Source organism: Pipistrellus kuhlii, unplaced genomic scaffold, assembly GCF_014108245.1.
Source record: "Pipistrellus kuhlii isolate mPipKuh1 unplaced genomic scaffold, mPipKuh1.p scaffold_m20_p_3, whole genome shotgun sequence".
NCBI classification, from domain to species: Eukaryota; Metazoa; Chordata; class Mammalia; order Chiroptera; family Vespertilionidae; genus Pipistrellus; species Pipistrellus kuhlii.
In genome coordinates, this window is record NW_023425529.1 from 167713153 (window position 1) to 167732178 (window position 19026).

The window sequence follows — 19026 nt, forward strand, 5'->3', positions numbered from 1 at the left end:
AAATAATAATTTGAATGGGAATGGTCATTCTTTACTGTAGCATCAGTTTATTCTGAAATGAGCCCCTGGACTACTAGAAATAAACTTTTACACCTTGGAGGACGATGTTGATTTAAAAATGCCAAGTTTGGAGAAAAACAACTTTTTTAGGATAGAAATTTGGTTTGGAATGATATTGGTAATTTCTAATTCTTAAGGTGGGTCGTGGATTAAGTATTTTATTATGCTTTATAGCTTATATTTCCATGATATATATTATTTTACAAATATGAGATATTTTTAAAAGAAAGTCGCTAGATTGGGTGTTTATGGCCTAGTTTCACTATTTCATTAACAAATTCATTAACCAATATGATTTTAAATGTTGAGTGGTTTGAGCAGGATTAAAGATAATCAGGGTATTTTGTGTCCTTAGAGTTTGAATGAAAATGTCACGGTACAAAATCTCTTATTCCATCCTGCCAGCCATGTAAAGAATAGTCTGTTTTTTATCCCTTTGGCCTAAAATTGTTTTTGTTTTCAGATGGTGGCCAGCAGAGATTTGCAATCCCAGGTCTGTGCCACTGAACATCCAGGGCCTTAAGCATAACTTGGGGGACTTCCCTGTGTTCTTCTTTGGTTCTCATGACTACTATTGGGTGCACCAAGGCAGAGTGTTCCCTTATGTTGAAGGAGACAAAAGCTTTGCTGAGGGGCAGACTAGTATTAACAAGACCTTCAAAAAAGGTAAGTTGGATGATGTTTATGATGACTCAAAACTAAGACTCCAGAGTTGATTTCTCAACATCTTCCACCTCGCATATGACATACTTCTGGTAGTAGAGAATTTTCACCAGGTAACCCCATTAGAACCATGTCAGAATCTAATCAGTTATAAAAATAATGTTTTCGGTTTGGTAGGCTCTGCTGCGTGAGTGAGTGGAGTTTCTTCAGTGATCTTTCTAGACATAGATTTTTCTGGAACAGTTTCCTTAATCACTGAAGCTCCTTTACCACTGAAGAGTAACAGAGCTTCCCATGGAGAGCCTTACAACTGGTTCTGCAACAAGGTACAGGAAGTTGGCTTTCTGGGCAAGAGCAAAGTGAATTTAAAGCTAGTGCCAGGTGAAAGGCTCCCCTGGGGTTCACGTGGAAGCCTCTGATCACGGAAGCAGAACCTCATCTCTGAGGCTGCAGCTTGCATAGAGCAGTGTTCAGCCAACAGTGAGTCATATCCTATTTCAGTGCTACCCTGTCCTGGTGGTAAGTAGTTATTTCCAGAAATGATTTTTAAAAGAAAAAAGCGGCCCAGTTCAGAGCATTGGGAAGGCAGAGTAGAACTGCTCTCCCAACAGGTATTGTTTGTTTGTTGGCATTTATATACTTTGTTTGGTCTCATTGGCAGCTCTGGAAGAAGCTGCAAAACGTTTCCAGGAGCTGAAAGCACAAAGAGAAAGTAAAGAAGCACTAGAGATTGAAAAAAACTCGAAAAAACCTCCTCCTTACAAACACATCAAAGTGAGTCTCTTCCCTGAGATTGGTATTGGACGGGCAAGATGAAGTGTAGTATTCTCTTAGTAGTGAGAGTCTTTTGTAAAACAAACAGAGCTTTTTAGCAGTGTCATAGTCAGATGGGAGCGGGAGCTGTGTTTTGTGGGGATGAGGTCTCCGATAAGCCCTCTGGCACCTGGGAGTGACGTGTTTGATGGGAAATCCTGTTCCTGCTCTACCAGGTTATTCTGCCACCAAATGAGAATAGAGAGGTTTGCCCTTTCGTCCAGATAGTCCATAGTTGTTTTTAGTTATGAATTTTCCAACTAGTAGAAGGAGAAATACACTGAACAGATAAATGAGAATTCACATCAGTTTTTGGTATTTTTGCCAACTAAGAAGCAGTCCTTATTCTTAGTTTATTTATGGGGAAATTGCTATTACGATAACGAGCCTTTCTTAGTCATGCTGCAAGGCAGTAGCAGAGCCAAGAATAGCTTGGAAGTTTCGGGTGCTCTGTTTAAATTCCTCCTCCTCATCTGTGATTTTGTTTTCTAGGCTAACAAAGTCATAGGAAAGGTGCAGATCCAGGTTGCAGACCTGTCAGAGATTCCCCGCTGTAACTGCAAGCCAGCCGATGAGAACCCTTGCGGCTTGGAATCCGAGTGCCTGAACAGAATGCTGCAGTACGAGTGTCACCCGCAGGTGTGCCCCGCCGGGGATCGTTGCCAGAACCAGTGCTTCACAAAGAGGCTCTACCCTGATGCAGAAATCATCAAAACGGAGCGAAGAGGCTGGGGCCTCAGGACCAAAAGGAGCATTAAGAAGGTATTGTGGGACAGGGCACTGGTGATCAGAACCAGATCAGGCCCTGTGCCTCTCAGAGAAGCTTCAACGGGGATGAAATGTATGGTGATCCCTGGCGGAATCCTGAAATTTCCCAAGTTGAGAGTTTGGCATTTCTTTAGCAAAGAAGCTATAGGAAGTGGTAGTGATAAAACATACGAAAATTTTGGTTGTCTTATGATCAGTCATAAAAAGGAAAAGGGACAATGGTCATTTTCTGTCTGAAGTATTTTTTACTTGTTAATCAAAGTAGACCTAGATGTAAAGACCTAGTAAAGGCAATAGCCAGGACTTTGCTCCAATGTCTTAATTCATTAGCTATGAAACTGTGGCCAAGTCAGTCAGCCTCCCTGAGTGTCAGTTTCCTCATCTCTAAAATAGACATAGTATTCCCTGCCCTTCACATTGCTGCTAGTCTCAAATTAGATCATATACCCAAAAGCAACCAGAAAAAGTTCAGTACTTTAGGCAATTTTTCAAAAGTCCCTTTGTTTAACACAGAAATGCATTGTCCACTGCAGAACATTTTCTAAATACAAATAACTCAAAGAAAAAAAAAAATCACCAATATATCCTACTGCTCAGAGGCTCTCAAACTTTAGAGATTCTCAAAACCTCCCAAGGTCGTCGTCGTCATTGTTATTATTATTATTATTATTAATCATCACCTGAGACTATTTTTTCATTCATTTTTAAGAAGAGTGAAAGAGAAGGAAGGACAGAGAGAAACATCAACGTGAGAGAAACACGTTGATTGGTTGCCTCCTGCACGAGCCCTGAGCTCTGTCCAGGACCCTGCAACCAAGGTACATGCCCTTGATTGAAATCAAACCCAGGACCCTTTGGTCTGCAGGCCAATGCTCTATCCACTGAGCCAAACCAGCTAGGGCCTGGGGTCCTTAAAAACAGTATCACCCAGATATATCTGGGACAGTATATTCTGCATTTTATAACAAGTTCCTGCCCTGCCCCCCTTTTTATCTCCTACCCCTGCCAAATGCCAATATATAGAACTTGGAGATATATTCATTGAGAGAGGTGGACCTAGTGAGAATTAGTAATTAACTCTTTTTTTTAAATATATATTTTTTTCTTTATTTCAGAGAGAGGGAGAGAGAGAAATATCAATGATGAGAAATAAATATTGATCAGCTTCTTCCTACATGCCCCCTACTGGGGATCAAGCCTGAAACCCAGGCATGTGCGCTGACTGGGAATCAAACTGTGACCTCCTGGTTTATAGGTCAGTGCTCAACCACTGAGCCACACCACCATGCTGTAATTATTTCTACCTTTTAAAGAATCACCTTTGGCTGAATCCGGTTTGGCTCAGTGGATAGAGAGTCAGCCTGTGGACTGAAGGGTCCTGGGTTCCATTGCAGTCAAGGGCATGTACGTTGGTTGCAGGCACATCCCCAGTAGGGGGCGTGCAAGAGGCAGCTGATTGATGACTCTCATCAGTGTTTCTAGCTCTCTATTCCTCTCCCTTCCTCTCTGTAAAAAATTAATAAAATATATATTTTTTAAAAATAAAAAAAATAATAAATCACCTTTGTGATTAAAAAATACCACATAATGTAGTAAAGAAAATCAATACAAGAAAGATATTCCTCCTTCATCCTTCAATTATTGGTCTCCTCACAAAAGATGACTATTGTTACTAGGTTGATATGTAGCTTTTTAGGACTTTTTCTGTGTAGTTGTAAGTATTAACACATATGCAAATATACAATCATATATTCTATATTTGTAGGGTTTTTAAAACAAATATAATCATACATATTTCTCACTTAACATATCATACATACATTTTTATAGCAGTACGTAGAGATTTCAACTCATTATTTTTTAAATTTTTCTTTTCTTTTTTTTTTTCAAATACACTCTCATTGATCTTCCACAGAGAGGAAGAGAGAGAGACAGAGAGCCAGAAACATCGATGAGAGAGAAACATCGATCAGCTGCCTCCCGCACACCTCCCACTGGGGATATGCCTGCAACCAAGGCACATGCCCCTGACAGGAATCGAACCTGGGACCCCCCACTCTGCAGGCCGATGCTCCATCCACTGAGCCAAACCAGTCTCGGCTTCAACTCATTATTTTTGTTTTTTCAATTCATTCTTTTTGTTAAACTCACTGTATTTCATAGTAAAATGTACCAAATTATGTACCATAATTTATATAACCTATTTTCCAATACATGCATGTACACACATACACATTTACAGATTTTTTAAAGTTCTGTAGTGAACTTTCTTGGTCATCTCTCTTTATGCACGTGTTTCTATAGGTTAGATTGCTTATGAAGAAGCTCATTCATTTGGTTCATATTTGTGAAGCTTCTTCAATGTGCCAGGTACTATCCCAGTACCTGGAAAAACAGTAGTGAACAAGACAAATAATAAACAGATATCTAATGCCGAGTACCACTAAATGCTGCAAAGAAAACAGCTGTCAGAAGGGATAGCGGGTGACTGGGATTGCTACTTTAAATTGATTGGCTAAGGAAGGCCTGAGGAGGGGACATTTCACCTGAAATGGGAGGGAGAAAGTCACAAAGATAAGTGTTGAGAAGAGTATTTCAGACTAAAGTAAAACAAATACAAATGCCTTAGTATGTTCCAGCAACAACAACAAAGCACCAGGAGAAGAAAGGCAAGGAGAAGAGTGGCAGGTGGGGATAGGAGAGAGGCTAGATCATATGGGCATTACAGGATGGGAAATTTCTGGAGCATTTTAGTAGGGACTGACTTGATCTGATACTTGATGTATTTGTTTTCTATTGCTGCATAACCATGTTACCACAAACTTGGCAACTTAAAATGTAACACATATCTGATTATCTCACAGTTTCTGTGGGTGAGGAGTCTGGGCAATGCTTAGCTGGGTCCTCTCAAGGTGCAGTCAGGGTGCTTCCCAGGGCTGGATTCTCACTCATGTGCCTTGGCTAAGCAAGGATCCACTTCCCTGCCTGCATAGCTGTTGGCAGAATAATTTCCTTGGAGATGTAAGCCTGAGAGCTTCAGGTGTTTTGTTTGTGTGTTTCACTTGTTGTTACTGTTTTGTTGTCCTCTGGAGGCTGCCTACAATTCCTTGTCAAATGAGGTTCCTCAACATGGTTCTTTGCTTCCTTACAGCCAGCAAGATGTATGCTAAAGTCATAATGTAACAGACTCATGTAATCACATATGTCCATCACCTTTGTCATGTTCTATTGCAAGTCACAGGTCCTGCTCACTTGAGGGGATTGCAGAGCCATGTGAACACCAGGAGGCAGAGGTCATGAGGGCCACCTTCAGAGTCTGTCTGCCACACTTGGGTTTCAAAAGAATACTTTTGGCTGTAGTACAGAGAATTTGTGGTAATGGGGAAAGTGATAAAAAGGAAACCATTTATAATCCAGGAGAGAGATGATGGTGGCATACACCACTAGGGTTGTAGTTGTGCAGGAGAGAAGAGGTTGGATTTCTGACATTTTGAAATTAGAGCCAATAGGACTTGCTAATGCCTTGGATATGTGTATTGGGCTGCTCAGGCAAAGGCCATCTGCATGTAAAATATTACGTGATTCAAATTTTGATACTACTATAATGCCATGCATAACACACATACAAATTTTTTTGCCTATGATTTCAGGGGAATGTTTAGAGTCATCCTGAAAACTGTGTAGCTTAATATCTTTTTAACACTTTTTAATAATAGTTGTATTTATTTAAAATGTGTTTTAATTTACTTAATTCATGATATACAGTTGACCTTTGAATATGCACAGGTTAGCGACACTGATCACGCACACAGTTGAACTTTTTTGATTCCCCCAAAACTTATGTTGTGGCACAGGGATTGGTTCCAGGACCCCTCCAGGCACCAGAATCTAAGGATATTCAAGTTCCCTATATATTATAAAACAGTATACATCAGTGCGTACAGTCAGCCTCCATCTGTGGGCTCCCAGTCACAGGTGGAAAATAGTACAGGTATTTATTGAAAAAAAATCCATGTGTGGATAGACGTGCACAGTTCAAAACCATGTTGTTCAAGGGCCAACTGTAATCAAGAGAAAAGAAATGTAATCAAGATTGTTCTGCCCTTTAGCACTTGAAGAATTGCTAGTGTAAGGTCACTGGTCTTTTACAAAACAGCTAGAAATATATGGTCTCTGAAAAGCACAATCATCAAGACTGTAGCAACATGGGAAAGGCTTTTGGTACATTAAGGGACAGATGCCAAATGTGAAACAGAGTGAACCATGAGTCCCCTCTTTTCATACCTAAATCCTGGCATTGTGTGACAGCATGCACTTCTTGCTGTCAGGCGGCTTCTTAGGAATTGAAAAATATGTATAAACACTGAATTATACCCTCTTTTTACAGTCTTTAAGGACAGATTTTTAGCACTTTATAAGGTCTTTAATTCACAATTTAATTAACAGCTCATGGTTCAGTAAACAACTCTTTGAGGTTAATGGTTTGTCATTTTGGACATCAAAAGTATTTCTTTTACAAAATAGTTAGAAATATTTATTCACAGTGGTACATCAAGTTTTGGCACATACATTTCTGATATTTAATATCAGCATTAATTTTTCTATATTCATTCATTTTCATAGAATAACAAATACAAACCATAATAAATGGTTTATAATGTTGTAGAATAGTTTCAGAGGCTCCAGGTTGCCTTATCCCAGGTTCCAGTGATGGACCATAATTGTGTCACTTGGACTATGGACATAATATTGTCAGCTAAAAAAGACAAGCAGATCATTATATTTTGCAGCACTGGTACAAGAAAAATAGTGCCTGAATGCACATGAATAACAGCAACTACAAGTAGTTGATGGTTGAAGCTATATTCTATAGTTCTTTTTGGTTAATTATCTTGGATCATACATGTTGTGTTAAGGAACGCTTTCTAATATAATACCCTGATTTCACATTTATATACTGCATGCTTCTCTGTAGGGTGAATTTGTAAATGAATATGTTGGCGAATTAATTGATGAAGAAGAATGCAGATTGCGAATCAAGCGAGCCCATGAGAACAGTGTAACCAATTTTTATATGTTAACTGTCACCAAGGTAAAATTACTTTGTTTTTATTTTCATGATCTTAGGTTGAACTGTTTCCTCTAATTTGATTTTTTCAGACAAAGTATAATGATCAGCAGTAGCCAGTGTGCTCTCCACCATAATGTGCTAATTATACCAGCACAAAATGAATGCTTGCTGCAGCCTTGCACAGGTCATGTGAGACAGCACTGCGAGTGAAAGAGAACAGGAAAGGTTGACACACCTGGATTCTGGTCCCAGCTCCTCTTAGGCACTGAAAGACTAGCCCTCAGTTGCTTTATCACTGAAGGAGGGAAGGAGCACTAATTCTAAGTTATAAACCGCTGTTAAAGTTCAGATTTAGCAAAAATTCTAACTCTGAAAATTGTTCTGCACATTTAAATTTTTTAATGGTTTAGGAGATATAAATGCTGTCATAAGAAAAACAACGGAACTGCTGGTTTAATACATGCAGTTGTAAGTCAATTCAATTTCTTCACTAGTCTTCTGATTTACAGAGGACAAGAAAGTGAGGTCTAGCCGTGGTAAATGGTTGAATACCTTGTTACAGTTTAATGAAGAGCAAAGATTAGTACCCATGTTTCCTGTGTGCCAGGCCATTCCTAAAACTGAGTCGGAATGTCATTAAAGTTAAGAACTGGAGATCATGTAGAAGAAATATTATTTTAACTCATATGGTATTGTTTGAAACTTTTTACAGCTTTCATGAATATATATTCCATAAACATACAATGCCATTTATTTATGACTAGAGGCCCGATGCATAAAATTCATGCAAGGGTGGGGGTTCAGCCTGCCCTTAGCCCTCTCACAATCTGGGATCTCTTGCTCCCAACTGCCTGCCTGCTTGCTCCTTACTGCCTGACTGCTCACTCCTCACGACCTGACTGCTCACTCCTTACCACCCACCTGCTTGCTCCTTACTGCATGGCTCACCGCTCCATAGTGCTGCCATGGAAGTGGAAGAGGCTCCTGCCACCACCGCTGCACTACCATTCATGACCCCAGCTTCTGGCTGAGCATGCTTCTGCTGTGGGAGCCCACTGACCACCATGGGCAGCTCCTGAATTGAGTGTCTGCCCCCCTGCTGGTCAGTACACTTCATAGCGGCCAGTCTTTCTGGTCATTCTGCAATAATGGTCACTGGGCTTTTATATATATAGATTGTCAATTGGCTCCTAAATCCTATCTTCACTGTCAGTGACCCCTCCAGCCATCTTTACAACATCTTATAGGGCTTATCCAGATGATCAGAATTTAAAATTAGGGGCCCAATGAGAAGGTTTGTACTGTATTTTAGACTTCACTACAAGTAAAATTAGAACAAATTTAAAAAAAACTATCAGCTTTGCACTGGCTATGAAGTTTCATAGCCAGTGAGACTTATCTGAGGTGTGATTATTGCTAATCGAAAAAAAAAAAGGAAAACCACTCGAGCATGTCAAACTCAGGGCCACAAGTTTGACATGCTTGAGTATACCCCTTCCATCAAATCTGCAAGTCTTTATTCAGAAGAGAAGTTTCTCATTTTTCCTACTTGCTCTTCATGGCCTGAACCCTGAGCCTTCTAGCCCTGTTCTAGTTGTGCTTCTTGCTCAGAACAGGAAAGGAGGGCGACAGCTCAGCACCCTGTTCCCTTCACAAGGCGCTGTCTGAACTCAGAGCTCTCTTAGAAATACTTTTCCTAAACCGAAGACCAGAGCATCTTTTAAGCATTATTCTACTGTCTGTTTGTTTCCACTTTATCTTGATTGTTTTGACTTGAAAGTCATGAGAGGAAGTAGATAACTTACTAAATGTACAGAGAGCGCCACATTTTCACGTTTGCATTCATCAGGCATCAGCTGCTGCCTGGTGGCTCTTGACTGCATTGATGTTTCTAAGATGTTTATTTTTAGTTTTATGTCAAAGGTACCTTTCCCTTCTTTTCTTTCTGAAGGACCGTATAATTGATGCTGGCCCAAAAGGAAATTACTCTCGCTTTATGAATCACAGTTGTAATCCAAATTGTGAAACACAAAAGTGGACAGTGAATGGAGACGTTCGAGTGGGACTTTTTGCTCTGTGTGATATTCCTGCAGGTAAACAAAGCAACTCGCTCCCCATGCCCCCTTCCTAGGAAGCAAGTATATCCTCTGAAAGCAAAACATTCTTCAAGGTTTGGTGCTCAGATATTTATTCAAATAAGTAATTATATTTAGAGTTGTTATCTGCCAATAAGAAGTAAAAATCTGTGTTCTGCAAAGGGAGCTCAGCAAGAGCTTCTCTGTAAGAGAGAATATCACAGAATTCTGGGTCCAGTCTTTCTGAATTAATTCTCCACATTATTGCTGTCTATATAACATAACCAGATGGTTAAGCTTTTGTTTCCTTTTTTTAAAGTTTTAAAAGCCTATGTTAACATCAGTGGGTTTCTTGGTTTGTTTGGGGGGTGGGGAGAGGTTGTTTTATTTTGAAAGACATTCAGTTTCAAATTAGACATAAAACACTTTTGAAGCCAGAGTTTTCAATTTTCCTTACCCATCTAGCATCTTAACAGCAAAGCTTAGTTTCTCCTCTGTTAAGTTTGTAGCAAAATGAGTGTGAAATGCTGTAGCCAAAAGGAATTTCAGTTGTATATCTAGACTCACGGTGGATTGTTCAAGTCCAGTAAAAGAAAGCGGGGGCCTCCTAATTTGAATCACTGGATCTTTGGTGTAGATAATAAACTTCTATTTTGAACTCTTTTCTAGTCAGAATACAAGGTATTAATTACTGGAAACAGTATGGTCGTCATAATTCCACAGACATATTGTTCATTTAGAAACTAGTATAAATTAGCTTCAGAAAAGAAAACTAGAACTCATTTTTCTTAAACAGAGATTTCAAATCCTGGTCTCTATTACATAGTTTTTGACCACTTCAATGAAAAGGATGTGACGGCTTTTGTAGAATATTTATTTTTGCTGTAACATGGGTGTGTCGGGATGTTTTCCTCTAGTTATTTTTTTCCTTTTTTCTTTTTTTCCATCACTGTCTTCAATGTAGAATGTGGGGGAGGGAAAAGTTGATGTCAGAATTGTGTCTCATTTTTTCATTCCGAGAGTTTCTATGACTACAGTTTCTTCCCCGTTACTTGAATATAAATAATTATTTCTCTTCTGTTTTAGGAATGGAGTTAACTTTTAATTATAACCTGGATTGCCTGGGCAATGGCAGGACGGAGTGCCACTGTGGGGCAGAGAACTGCAGTGGTTTTCTTGGAGTGCGGCCCAAGGTCAGTGTGCAGGGGCTTGCCCTGAGCCAGTATGGAGGGGCTACTGCAGTCTCATAAGCATATGACCATCTCAGGAACATACTGACAAATGGATACCTGGTTTAGTTCACTGATCTTCAGTGGTGTTTACCCAGAGTTTAGACTGACTTTCCAATACCTTAGTAAGATCTATTAGTTTCTGAAAATGTATTTGTATTTCTGATAGAATTTGAAGCTAGCAAAATCCTTTTAGAAAACTTTTTTTTTTTTTAATTCACAATATACTAAAAACCACTTAATTATATACTATAAAATGGTGAATTTTGCCCAGGTAGCTCAGTTAGTGTCATCACAGCATGCTAAGATTGTGGGTTTGATCCCCAGTCGGGGCACATACAAGAATCAACCAATGAGCCTAGTCAGTTTGGCTCCATGGATAGAGCGTCGGCCTGCAAACTGAAAGGTCCCAGGTTCAATTTTGGTTAAGGGCACATGCCTGGGTTTTGGGCTCAATCCCTAGTGGGGGACTTGCAGGAGGCAGCCTATCCATGATTCTCACTCATCATGGATATTTCTATCTCCCTCCCTCTTTCCTTCCTCTCTGAAGTCAATAAAAATATATTAAAAAAAAAAAATCAACCAATGAATACATGATGAGTGCACAACAAATTGATGTTTCTCTCTCTCCCTTCCCTCTCTCTCTAAAAGCAATTTTTAAAAAAAGATAATTAAGTTTTTTAAATGGTGACCTTAATGGTATATGAATTATATCTCATTGTCCTTATAATTTTTTAAAGTATTTTTTATTGATTTTATGGAGAGAGGAAGGGAGGAGAGAGGGATAGAAACATTGATTAGCTGCCTCCTGCATATCCCCCACTGGGGCTTGAGCCATAACCTGAGCATGTGCTCTGGCTGGGAATTGACCTGGCTACCTTTTGGAGCATGGGACAAAGCCCAACCAAATGAGCCACACCAGCTTATTTTAGCATTCTTTGGGATGAGTCTTTCTGGTGTTTTTATTTATTTTTAATTTAAATATATATATATTTCATTGATTTTTTTACAGAGAGGAAGAGAGAGGGATAGAGAGCCAGAAACATCGTTGAGAGAGACATCAATCAGCTGCGTTTTGCACACCCCCTACTGGGGATGTCCCTGCAACCAAGGTACATGCCCTTGACGGGAATCAAACCCGGGACCTTTCAGTCTGCAGGCGGACACTCTATCCACTGAGCCAAACCGGTCTCGGCTTCCTGGTGTTTTTAGTTAATTGAACAACAGATGAAATTAAATGACTGTGTTGTAGGATTTTTCCCTTCTCTTGTACAGCTTCCTGCATTATGATCATTAAACTGTGATCCTTTTTCCTGGCAGTCGGCATGTGTGGCAACAACTGAAGAAAGGGCAAGAAATGCTAAGTTAAAGCAGAAGAGACGAAAAATCAAAACAGAATCAAAGCAGATGCATGAAGATTACTGTTTTCAATGTGGAGATGGTGGAGAGCTGGTCATGTGTGACAAAAAGGACTGTCCCAAAGCATACCACCTCCTATGCCTTAACCTGACTCAGCCACCATATGGTAAGTGAGATCTTTCTCAGACTTGCATTTTTGCCAACTATGTGTAACTCAGAATATAGTCCACTGTCCTTAGTGGAGCAGTGGAATAGGAATCACTGACTAGGACAAACAACCATAGCAAACAAAAATTATGCTAGTGAAAATCTGTTTGCCAATTTGGGATACCTATGAGCCAGCAAGGATTGGTTTTCCTTTATATTATCACTAGAGGCCTGGTGCACAAATTTGGGGTCTCTTGGCCTGGCTGGCGATCTGGGAAGATTGGGGCCAGCCAGCAGGGGGGTGGGGGCGGGGGTCACAAGGGACCATAGGAGGTTGGCCAGCAGCAGGAGGTTGGCTGTGGGAGCGCACTAACCACTCAGGGGCAGCTCCTGCGTTGAGCGTCTGTCCCCTGGTGGTCAGTGCATGTCATAGCTACTGGCCAGTTATCTGGTCATAACAGTCACTTAGGCTTTTATATATATAGATAGGTGAGTACTATGGGCAGTATCTCACATTTGTACCCAATGGTTCACCTAGCCAGACCAAAGTTTGGCTGAAATTTGGAGTTGTATTCAAGTGATCAGTCTCCAGAAAAGATGGGATCCTGGGTTTTTGTGGGTAATTAAGACAGGCACTAACTTGGGCTCTTCTCCTCCTCTCCGCCCTATTAGGAAAGTGGGAGTGCCCGTGGCATCAGTGCAATGAGTGCAGCAGTGCAGCTGTTTTCTTCTGTGAGTTCTGTCCACGTTCCTTCTGTAAAGATCATGGGAAGGGAGCTCTGGTCCCCTCTGCACTGGAAGGCCTTCTCTGCTGCTCTGAACATGACCCCGGGGCTCCTGTGCCACCAGAATACTGGAGCAAGATCAAGTGTAAATTGGAATCACAAGATCATGGAGAAGAAGCAAAAGAATGAATGGGTGGTGATTTCCTTTTTCTTTGAACAAAAAGGAGAAGCAGACGTAAACAGGTGATGTTAGTAAAGGAGAGACTGCTGCCAGGTGCCATCAGTGCTGCCTTATCAAGAGACTGGGAGCCGGTCCTGCAGGCAGCAGCAGTTGGTGATATCTGGATTTTGTCTGATTTTGTTGGTTTGGTGATTCTTGAGTGGAAGGTTCGATTCCCTTGGTCCTTTCTTGCTTTTTATTTTGCTTCAAGGCCTTGCAGTTGGAAAAAATATGTCTTTGCTTTAAAATTAGAACAAAATGCAAGTTTTGTTAATGAAATGAGTGTAAAGTCCTTGGGTGTAAAAAGCAAAAGTCACCATCATTCCTTTATTTATTTTCATTTTTTTAAATGTTAAGTATAGTTCAGATAGTCTAATCAGTGTATGTGTGAGTGTGTTAGGTAAGAATTGGAGAAAGCCCTCTAGCAAAGGATGTGATGATCTCTGTATACCTCTTTACTGTGGAGTAATAGGCTAACCTCTTTCCCTTCACAATGTCTTTCATGGCCTTGGAGAAGGCTTCTATGGAAGCATTGAATCTGGCTTCTTGAAAACAAAATGCTTCCATGGCTTTTACCTCTGTGGTCTTAAACTAAGTGGGTTTTGTGATATGATAACTTTACCTAGAAAGTTATATAGTGTGATTTTGGTTTCGGTTTGGAGAAAAAAAGAAATGGATGCACTTACTGAGTTTGGAATGTTTTCCATTGATAGTGGGTATTTTTGATGAAGTGCATTTATGTAGATATGAATGCAGTATTAGAATGGTCATTCCTATTTCTTTTATATATATATATATATTTTTATTGATTTCAGAGAGGAAGGGAGAGAGAGATAGAAACATAAGTGATAGGAGAGAATCATTGATCAGCTGCCTCCTACACACCCCCTACTGGGGATGGAGCTCATAACCCAGGCATGTGCCCTGACAGGGAATCAAACCATGACCTCCTGGTTCATAGGTTAACTTTCAACCACTGAACACATTGGCCGGGCTCATTCCTATTTCTTGACACACAGATAAAGGCAGCTAGAGGGGGACGAAAGGCACAGACCAAAAAAGTTGGATGATATAAGCACCATTTTCTGTCACACCCTAGTTGACTTGGAAAGAATTAGGGTATTTTATTTTGTCCCTGTCCTAATCATACATTCCCTTTATCAACCGACTCCTCAAGTTTCCTGGTGAAACTACACAGACGAGTTTGATTGTTTTTTAATAGCTCTTTTTTGTTTAATCCTATTTGGGGTGGAAGGGGGCACATCTCAAACTTCTGAGTCAGTAGTTGCTGTTATCTGGTACTTAACGTTGTCCCCGTAGAAGGAGGGAGGGAAGCACTTCTACTGGGTGTATAATAGCCACACAAATGCACTTCATCTTAGGAGCCACTTAGGAAAAGCTCCAAGGAAGCAGTGTTAGCCAAAATGATTGGCTGTGGTGCTTGCATCTCATAGATGCAAGTGTTCCAAGATGTCTGCCCACAGAACTCACTTGCTTTTAACCCCAAGGAATATGTATATTCCAGTAGCCCTTGTATGAAATAATTAGTGATGTCAGACATTGTTGTAACACTGTACTAAGTAGAAGTCTAGAATTAGCTTGAATGAACGTTAACTTTCTCTGTGAATTTTGACTGCTTACAATGAATTGCTGGTACCTGGTAACATTTCTTTTCCCTCAAGAAGCACCTAGTAACCTTGTGAAGGTAGGGAGGGTAGATGCTATACCACACTCCTTCATTTGTGTTATGTGTGTTTCTTTTTCTTACCAATTTAGGGCTCTTCTCTGGAAAAAAAGAAAAGCTGTTTTGTGCCTCTTTTTTTTGTATGTAAATGTGCAATGATACTGGATTTTTGTCTTGTGTGGGGGGGAACAAAACAGGAAAACAACACTACAGTTCCTTTACCTAAGCTCCTAAACTGCCACTTGCCTGATTCTGGCAATTAATTTTGAGGTAACTTCTTGGGCCTCCAATAGTTCTTTTGATTAGATATGGTCCCAAAAGAAAGAGCAAAATGGAAAATGCTATACATGTTAGCAACTGTAATTGCTACAAGTAACATGGATTACATCTTGCCAAAACACTAACCTTTGCTCTTGAACAATTATATAGCTTGATGTCCTTTTAAAAAATAATTTAAGAAAATCTAGGTTTTATCATACTAAAACTTTATTTTCTATATATATATATGATGTTTGCTTTTCTAAACTTACTAACATGAAGGATTTCCTTTCATATTCAAAATGTAACTCTTGTTAAAACAATATCCAACATGAAATCTTATCTCCTTAGTGCTATTTGATATCTGATGACTTTTATATGGTAAGCCAGGGTCTAGTCTATAAACTACAAATACCTTAGGTTTAAGTATTTTTATGCAGTTCCTCATTGTGTCACATTTTGTTTGTGTATCTGTAACAGAGCTCTGCTGAGCCCGCTTAATTTGGGGGGCGGGGAGGCTAACAGGATTGTTCTGTCATTTCAGAAATCAGGGTAGAAAACAAAATAGCTAACCCTAGCTCTGGGTCTGTGCATGAGTGTTCTTTCATGGTCTAAAAGGTGGTTTTAGTCATGCCAGTGCTAAGGAGCTCTTCTCACTCCGCCATCGTGTCACTGTTGATATTGAGTCCATTGTGAAGTTGCAGGTTCTGGAAGCAGAAAGAGTACCTTGTGCTTTAAGTGTGCAGCGTATACCTGCACTGTGCTTGCCTGTGCTTCCCCAGTGAAGTATTCCAACACACATTGCTCACTCAGTCTGAGGCTGGTATTTGTTAACTTTTAAATCTGTATGTGGTCAGAGCATACATGCTTGGTTTTTAATATTGTCCAAAATGAAATAACTTAAAGCAGCTTGAGATAATGGTGGTATTTTTTTTTTTTTAACCTCGTTAATTCTTGGGAAGAAGTGAAGATAAGATTTTTCATAATCAGCATAAAGCATCAAAAATTGGATCAGTAACAACTAAAGATGAAATCCTGATACATTTCCAGGCGCTGAGCAGTGGAGAGGGGCTGGGCCATGTGTGGCCGGCATGGGGAGCGGGAGAGGCCAGGAGCAGCCAAGGAGGCTGAAGCAGCCCGAGGACACAGTCACTTCTTTAGTGTTTAATCAGGGCTAGAATGAGGAGTGGGATGGGGTTTACTTTATGTTTGTTTTAACAAGCTCCCATTCTATCACAATTCTCAAAAGTAATCTGGCCTAAGTTACATAATAGGCTTACTTTTAGAATCATCGAAACTTGTATGTTCAAGGCAGGAACATATCTCAAAACTAAAATAATAATGGGGGCAGGAAAGACTGCTCCAGTTCCCTTCTGCCAATCCCAAATATTTGTAAATAATGTGCAATTCTGAGGTGATCACGTAAAGGACTCCCAGACGGGGCAGGCTGTTGGGCAGCTTTGCTGGTTGACGAAGTAGGGCCTCCTTTTGGAGTTGTTTGCGGCATGGTATGTATTCCAGTCAGGGTCCAACCAGATCTGCAGTTTGGAAACAGATACAAGGGCCACTGTACAGAATGTAATCTCTGGACTACCCAGCACTTGTTGCTTGTCTTTTGTTTCATTTTTAAACACAAAGCTTCCTTTAACGTTCACCTTAAAGTCAAGGTGCTGCCACTGGCCATGTCCCAGCAGGACAAGAAAACAGTCACCACTTGGGAAGCTTACGTGTGATGTGCTTGTCCACGAGGTACGATGGATGATACTGGCGAGCTGCTCTGGGCAGTGTCAGTCAGACTTGTAATGCTTCTTTTACAAGGCTGATGTATCCAGCCACCCCCGAGTTGTCCAAGTTGCTGCAGACATGGAATGATCATTGGGAATAACTCCCTTGGACCGAGGGCCACATAGATTTGGTCTGTGGCCATTTGTCAAAAAGAGAAGAACTTACTCCCATTTCCAGATTAGCTAGGGCATAGATATAATTAGACAGCTTTGTCATGTATTAACAAGTATTGAAAAGTTGGAAATTTGTATATACTGAAATCTATCAACTTCTATCTGGGGTGGGGCACAGGGAGAAGAGGGGGTGGGACAGCAGGGTAAGGGAGGGGACGATGATGTTTACCACAGGTGCGAAGTAGTCACTTTAACTTTGAGACCTCTGCCTCATGAATTCAGGTGTTTTTAAGTACTTGAAAGTCTTCAGATTCTCCTTATTTTAACAGTTATTTTTAAATTTATGAAGTAGAAAGCATTGTTTTATACACTGTTTTGAAAATAGCCTAGTCTCTCATCCTCTTTCACACGAATTAAAGGTGAAGTTCTGCAAGTAGGAGAGCGTGCTCACAGTAGGTTTCTCAGATCTAATGTACACGGGATGCCAGAAGCATTTCGATGAATATTTCCCAGGTAGGTTCTTTATCATTTTGTCAACCCAAGCACCTCTTCTCTCTAATGTATGTATGCCTGCCTGGGAAGGGGGTGGGGGGAATTTGCACTTACGTTACACCCTTGAAATGCTGGGTGTAACCTGTGTGTTTAAAAAACATTTTTTTTTTTTTTTTTTTTTTTTTTGTCCATTGCTTAAGTGACCATTTGAAGTACTTGTGGCACATATGTATGAAGGGGGATGAGAAAGAGAGTTACCTGTTTTTTTGGTAGCCTCCGAAAGTCATTAACATGTAAGTAAAAGGGAAAAGATGAGTAGTTGCCAAAGTCATTTATTCAGTCCTTAGTTTTCTTATGTCCTTAGTTATTCTATCTGCATATTGGCAAGAAGCACCCTCAGGCTCCAGTACTTCCTTCCCTGGCCACCACAGACTTCTGATATGTGTGAATGCAGATTATCTGGATTAGGTATTGGTAAGGTATTCCTGTCAGTTTGGAAGTGGACTGGATAAAATTTGTTTATATCTATTTCATTTGTTTATATCTATTTAATTTGTGCATTCTTGTTAAAAAAGAAAATCATTATTGCCACAGACAACCAAGTTGCTAAATGATGATTACAACTAGCTAATAATAAGGTTCTTTTTATATACAAGGGTGTGTGCAAATTTGAATTGATATGAGAAATTCATTTTTACCCACTTGTGATATTGCACAAACACAGATACCGACAGATTCTGTTTTCATTTCTTTGTGATCTTTATGATAACAACCTTTGTAGATTGGTTATTTCTGTACTTTATCTGTAATAAACTTTGTAGATCCTGTGAATTGTTATTTTACCTAAATCACTTGAGACTTGAGTCTTTAATAACAAAGCACCAATATTCACTAAAGTCAATCTCTTGTGAGTTTCTGTGACTCGGCTAGAAGCTCGACACTAAAGGATTAGTGACCGTTTTCCTGGGGGTGTTCCACTAGGGCATTACTGTATAGCGACTTGATGTTGCCACACAGACTTCAGGATATATATTTTGGGGATTTTGTTGGCTGGCCTATGTTTTACTGCATAGTGTGAATTGTGCAAAGCTTGGTTAACCTGTATATAGATCACTTACTGTTGACTCGATATCGTGTATTTAGGATTGCCTGTAATATTTAAGCTGCTTACTGCTGTCTGTGCTGGTAGGAATCAATTTTTGTATATTATATTTACTGAGATGTTGCCTTTTTTATTTTATAAATACTTTGGAATTTAAATGTGGTTTGTTTTGTTGTGTTTTTTTTTGCTTCCGTGAGGATTAATTTGGAAAGGTTTTTAATGACATTCCACTGATTTCAGATTTTGCTTGAGATTGACTTCAATAAATTGTCCTGTATGTTCCAAATTAAATATGTGGACTTGTTCATTGCCTGTAGTTTTCTTGCTCTAGTCACTGGGCCAGAGGCCTTCCTGGGAGGGAGGGGCCCGGCTGCGGTGCTGCCCCACCTAGTGTGCCAGCCCCGTCAGCAAGGCCTGCAGCACAGCAAGTCTTGTGAGAGCTAAGTACATCTTCCTTCAAAA

General features: G+C 40.0%; 1 protein-coding gene across 5 annotated transcripts in view; it reads left to right on the forward strand.

Moving 5' to 3' along the window:
* The window catches only part of NSD3 (nuclear receptor binding SET domain protein 3), a 109079-nt gene extending 90224 nt beyond the window's left edge, over positions 1–18855 (forward strand). For all 5 annotated transcript variants that reach the window (XM_045588868.1, XM_036455211.2, XM_036455212.2 and 2 more), the window contains 8 exons: positions 524–726; positions 1385–1497; positions 2029–2298; positions 7280–7396; positions 9327–9468; positions 10537–10643; positions 12000–12204; positions 12858–18855. In XM_045588868.1, coding sequence (XP_045444824.1) covers positions 524–726; positions 1385–1497; positions 2029–2298; positions 7280–7396; positions 9327–9468; positions 10537–10643; positions 12000–12204; positions 12858–13099 — 1399 coding nt within the window. In that variant the 3' untranslated portion in view covers positions 13100–18855. The remainder of the gene's footprint in view (positions 1–523; positions 727–1384; positions 1498–2028; positions 2299–7279; positions 7397–9326; positions 9469–10536; positions 10644–11999; positions 12205–12857) is intronic.
* The last annotated feature ends 171 nt before the right edge of the window (positions 18856–19026 follow it).